We start from the raw sequence: 6000 nt of genomic DNA, 5'->3' as shown, positions 1-6000 counted from the left end.
TGTGCATAGCCATTAATGCGCTCAACCCCTCCGTGCCCTGCTTGCTCTCTCTCGCTCGCTCAATCAATTATGTTAGAAAGTCATTTAAATGCTGAATTTGTCACAACATTTTGACATAATCCTTATATTATGTGTCATTGCACTGCAGCTAAGCTATACGCAGGGTGAATTGTAACGTTTTATTGCTTGTGTTTAAGACTAACTCATGCGTGATAACACGTCCACCTACACATGTAATAGCTTGTTTGAATGCAGTTGCTTAAAAGAGCTCCAAGAAATGTCAGAGATGTTACAACCCTCCCCAGTCTCCCTCCTTACATCTCTGTGGCCTTCTGCAGAGAGGGCTGTTGTGTGTAGCTGCGGCTGCAGAGGCTTCATGTGGACCTGTTTGTTAAGGTTGATTGATCTCTCTCTCAGACTGACCCTGGTCATGTACAGCCTGGAGAACCATGTCTCTGCCTTCAGACTGACCCCAAATCTCACCATGAACTTTCAATATCTCTCTCTGTAACAGCCGAGCATCCACATCTGCCTTAAGGACAAATCATTAAGTGATTTTTGCTCGTTCCTATCATCCTGCCTCCTCCGGCGTTTACATAAATATGACCTTCTGGCCTTTGAGTAATATGTGTTGCGTGCACAAGATTTGCAGTATTTCATTTTAATTGAAATTCCTTTCAAAGACTTTTTGATAGGAATACAGTGTAGTAAGTGAAAAGACTGGCCTTTAATTCAATGCAATGGCTTCACGGAGCACCTGATGATTTCCCCCTAGAGTCTGCACACAGGAGAACATCATAAGCTCTGCAATCAATAAGGCTGTAATGGAGGGTCCCATTCACTGTGGTGAACAGGAATACCAAGCAGGCAAAAGTACTGTCAAGTCAGCATTTGTGCCAAATGGAGCATAAAGACACAGCTACACACAACAAAAGTGCAGTTCCACAATGTGAATCTTTTAATTCACACATCATTTGCTTAACGTCTTAGTTTGTGTCTTGGCCCCCGGGCCCCTGAGGGAACGAATTAATGTGAAGCTACTGTAAGACCTCCCCTCAGAGACCATCCATAGGTCAGAGTTAACCCTGGCAGTGACAGCGCGGCTCAGGTGTAGAGGTGAACCCGAGTCTCAGATGTCCTTACCTGTCACTGTGGGCCATTATTGTCCACAGAGTGACAAGCAGACTGATGGGCCGCTGATAGGTTCCGTTGACAGGCTGATTCGAAGGGGCAGGGGGGCCGGAGTGGGGGGGTCCTAAACCCATAAGAATAGAGGCCTGATATCGCTGAATGACTCGAGGTCTGTCTATCAACAGCCGAGCAGCCGATTGAGGAGTCCTTGAGCAAAACAGTGAACGCTGACCTGCACATGGAAAACACTCGCCTTTGCTGTGTGCATTTTGGTCAAGTTTTATAACAATAATGACGATAATGTTTTTCAATAAATATTCATTATAACATTTATGTTGAGTATAATACTCTTCATGTCTATTTCCTGTGAGTGCACAAAGGCTGAGGGTAGCAGTTCCCAACCTTTTCCAACTATATTATGCTCACAAATTCTGCAAATGTTTTAAAATGCAACATATAGTCATCAAAGTTATTGTTCTGTTTTCCAAATAAATTGTAAACACCCCACTTACAATACCCTCTTGCCCACCAGTGGGCCACCACTCAGTTGGGAACCACTGGTCTGTGCTATGCCATTGTTAATCACTATCATTAAATTCATCAAAGGTTGTAATTTGATAAGAGAAGACCGCTAGAATTGACTTTGTTTACAATATTACCAGACTACGGTTATTATCCATGTAAGTCTAATATGCTCTGGATGTAAGAACTTCGATGTAATTTGATTCAATATTAACCTACACAGATAATGTTAAATTTTTTGATCACAGGGTATAACCAAGAGATGATGTTCAGCACTGTGCAAAAGTTATAGGAACTTGTGATGTTTGGATCCCTCCCCATCACGCATGGGAGCCATCTGAGTCACTCTGCAGCATGACAACGAGGAAGAACAAGAGAGCCGTGCAACAGATGGTCTGCCCCCCCCGCAGAGCTCTGATCTCAGCTCCATGGAGTCAGGGTGGAAATACATGAAGAGACAGAAGACACTCAGACAGCCTGAATCCACAGAAGAACTGGGCTAAGTTCTCCTAGATGCTCAGAACAACCTACCTGACAAGTGCCTGAAAAGCTGTGTGTGAGTGCACTGAGGAGAAGCGGTGCATTTTGAAGGTAAAGGGTGGTTGCAGCAAATATTGTTTTGATGGAGACTGGCACTGTTCTGTGTGCTGGCAGGGAAAAATAGCTTTTGCCACTAAGTTGCTATTGAGTACAGTGCACACCATTAAAAAAAAGTTTACTCGAACAATATCTGGCTGTAGGTTCAAATATTAAGGGGCCTATATTTTAGACATTTCTTAATTGTGGTTTTACATCTCCTCTATTAGGCTTCTCTATGGAGCTAGGAATAGCATATCTAGCAACAACAGATGGTGAGCCAATCAGAAGAGAGGCTCAGTGGTTGCTTTGTGGGTAATCAAATGAAATATTTAACAGATTTCAGGCAAACACTCAGATAAACCAAATCCTGATGGGTCCAGATGATCTTGGAGCATGCCTGGGAGCAGTGACTGCTTTGTTGTGACATCACAAAGTTACAGGAGTCGTGAAGGCTCATTTTCAGGTTTAATTTCTGAATACAGGCTTTCTCTGTGGACTGAGCACATTGATACTCACAGTATTAATTATAGAACCTGGACATGGAAAGTTCACCTACAGTGAAATAGATGAACTATTTGAAATTTGTGAAAAATACAGTACAGTAGGTCCTTTAATTAATTCGTTATTCTTTTTGTTGTAGACTTCTGACACAACTTTAACAGTCCACGAAATGTTTAACTTTAATAGTTAACATGTTTCACAATCGAAAAGGAGCAGTGACAATATCAATCTTGTTGGTCTTTGTTAAGTTTCTTACTGTAAATGCAATAGCTTCAGCCAAAGTTGTTGTAAGTACATTTCAACACTGGGCTCCAGTCCATATCATTCACACAGACCCATATGGACATTCTGATGATCAGCTGCCCCCACTGGTAGGATAGAGAAATGGCAGCCCACTGACTGTTCACTTTCCAAGCTTTGAGAATTTATCCAACCCAACCTTATCCACAAGACTGTTTGCAGTGGTGTTACAACATCATGCTACTTCAAACAACCCCTGCCTTCTTTCTTTTTTTTTCCTGGGGAGACCAGTCTGGGTTTTATTGTATTGCATAACAGCACATGACTTTTGATCATTCATTCATGTGTTTTTGTGTCTTGTATCTGACTCTGAGATTGAAGAAAAATCATAATAAATGCTGTTTCCACTCACAGTATAAGATGTTACCCAAAGGCTCTGTAATATGTTCTGGCAAAATTCTCCTTTTCAAAATATTACACAGGCTTTTAGAGCAAATCAGACACTTTAAATTAAATATAATTCAGTGAGTCAATCTAATTTTTCACACCACAAACCCAAAAAGTGAGTGACAGCACCCTCATCACAGCTCAGCACCACCCTGTCCACCAACCTGTCACACTTGAGTGGAGGCCTGCCCTCCTAACACTCATTCATTATACTGTAATTGAATCTAAATAAATTCACTTCCTCTCTTTGATATAATGATTGTAATTGTCACAAACAGTTTGTCACTGGTAAATTAGCTGGTGTCACTCATCTTATCTAAGTATGACAGGGGTCACTCAAGGTCGGTATCATAGTAAGTTTCAGCAGGGTGGGGAAAATCCAGGTGTGTGTTTTTTTTTTGTTTTTTTTTAATTGACCAGGAAGAAGTATCAGAAGTGGAAAAATGACGATGAAAATATACAAAAAAACAAGCAAACTACACAGTCTGGTAAAGTATTATATATTTCCATATGACATATGATCATAGTGAACCCTGCAGTCCCCATACTGCTGTTTTCTGCTGTGGAGTGGGAGCGCAGCAGTGACAGGCTCCTTCTTCAACCACGTGTACCCAAGCTGTCAGATGTTCTGCGCTTGCGCAATTGCTGCGCACGCACAAACACATACACACAAACATAGGGCTCAGTCGGTCTGTGCAGGCTGTGTGTGTGTGAGTGTGTTAGTTATGTTCAGAAATAAATTCGGAAGTGAATATTTGATAGGAAAGTCGCGAAAGACACGCTAACAAGTTCAAGTGGATTTTAAAGCAGCTGATTTGGTGGAAAACCTCTCGAATTTTAATTAATTATTTGACTTCGAGACAATCAGCAGCACTTTGTGTGAGTGTGTCGAGGGGAGAAACAAACAAGAGATCTCGTTACATTCTCTGGACTACATCTGGGAAAATTCCTGAAGCTGTTAACTACATCTCTGAGCTTAAACAAGCTTTTTTTTTCCTTCTTCATCCGGCGCAGCAGGTAATTAACCCAAACATTTGTCAGATTTCCGCGCTCGCCTGCACGATTGTTCCTTCCAACTCTGTGCTTATTGTCTGCTACTTTTATTTCATTGTTTTCCAGGAAGTTTGCACCATGAACCAGACGGCAGGAGCCACAAACGCGTATCGCAGATGTTCCAAGGGAGGAAAGGTAAGAAAGTGACCTCCTCTTCAGAGAAGTTGATATTGGGACTAAACGCGCTTCTTCGTGTGCTCAGGCTCAAGCTTGGTGCAGCTCTCAGTGATAAGTGCATGGGATCTTAGGAGAAGCTTTTCTGGACGCCGTTTTCAGCATGTTTGGGTGTTATTGCGCGTCTGTGCGCGTTGGAAAAGAGATGCAAATTCTGTCCCGGAGACAGTATGTTTGGCTGGATTAGATCAGTTTAATTAATAGTGATGTTTTGTGGCAGAGAGTACAGGTTGTGTGGTCTTTAGTGCAAAAGAAATTTGCTTTAAGGCAAAAGAAAGCATGGAAATGATGCATGGAACAGGTGAATTGAAGCTCACACACCCTGAGGGTAATTTCCTCCCCAGCAGTAACTTGATAGTCATCTGGTGTCATTTCATATCCAAGATGATGACACTGTACACCACCACTGTTTTACCAAATCCTGTGACCCATATTACAAGGCTGCTGCTGCTGCTGTTGCTGCTGTTGCTCTTGTGTGGATGTACTGTAGTCAACAGGGAGAAGAGTGGGGGAGAGAGAGGAGGGGTTGTGTGAGAGAGAGTGGAGGTGGAGAGAAAGAGAGAGGATGAAAGGAAGGTTGGAAGAGACAAGCTGGAGAATGTGGGAGGAAAGGGGACTGCATGATAGAGTCTTTCCAGTGAAAGCAGAGGAGAAACAGGCTCTGGTGTGAGTGTTTGTTTGCGTATGTGCGCGTGCGTTTGCATATGGGTTGCTCTCATTCCCAACACATCTGGTTCTGTCAACATGCAACATCAGTGAAGATGAAGTATGAAAGCGTATTTATCACCAGCAGCTGTGACACAAGGTATAACCACAGTAGATTTCCCAGTGTCTACCAATATTGATTTTTTTTTTGGCTACAAATATTTGGAGTTGATGTGAACTGATTGGGGATGTGCTGCATCCATAGAGGTGTATAGAATGATCTGGTTAATGAGCTCTGATGGGCGTAGACATGAATTAACACACCCTGTTGCTGTGTGTTGGGTAACACTCTCAGTTTAATTGACATTGGCAGGTTTCTTTTTCTCAGTGTGATAATACAGGGCGTGATAGTTCAAACTGGGAATACACGGCCTTCATTAGAACCACTGAAGCTATGAAAAGCCTGTGTTGCTGTGGCATTAGCTAAATGCATAACATGTAGAATAACTATGTAAGCAAAATGCTGGAATATGGATTTTGTCATATGTGGGAAGAATTGTTTGAAAAGCTTGCTCATATTGCCAGAACAGTAGGCAACCATAAAGTTTTGAATCTTGCAGTATTTTTTTTCCCCATTCTTGAACAGCAGGCTTCTTGGAAAGCAAAAGCTAATCCTGCAGTTTCCAGATATTACGTAATTAAAGAATT

The 6000-nt window shown here is 42.1% G+C and overlaps 1 protein-coding gene across 2 annotated transcripts in view; it reads left to right on the top strand.

Annotated features, from left to right (window-relative positions):
• The first annotated feature begins 4542 nt into the window (after positions 1 to 4542).
• The window catches only part of dpp6a (dipeptidyl-peptidase 6a), a 219788-nt gene continuing 218330 nt past the window's right edge, over positions 4543 to 6000 (top strand). For both annotated transcript variants that reach the window (XM_085764054.1, XM_085764053.1), the window contains exon 1: positions 4543 to 4608. In XM_085764054.1, coding sequence (XP_085620180.1) covers positions 4552 to 4608 — 57 coding nt within the window. In that variant the 5' untranslated portion in view covers positions 4543 to 4551. The remainder of the gene's footprint in view (positions 4609 to 6000) is intronic.

The sequence above is a fragment of the Trachurus japonicus genome, chromosome 20 (assembly GCF_045865225.1).
Source record: "Trachurus japonicus isolate A0001 chromosome 20, Traja_1.0".
Taxonomy (NCBI): Eukaryota; Metazoa; Chordata; class Actinopteri; order Carangiformes; family Carangidae; genus Trachurus; species Trachurus japonicus.
This window is presented reverse-complemented; position numbering and strand designations above follow the sequence as displayed.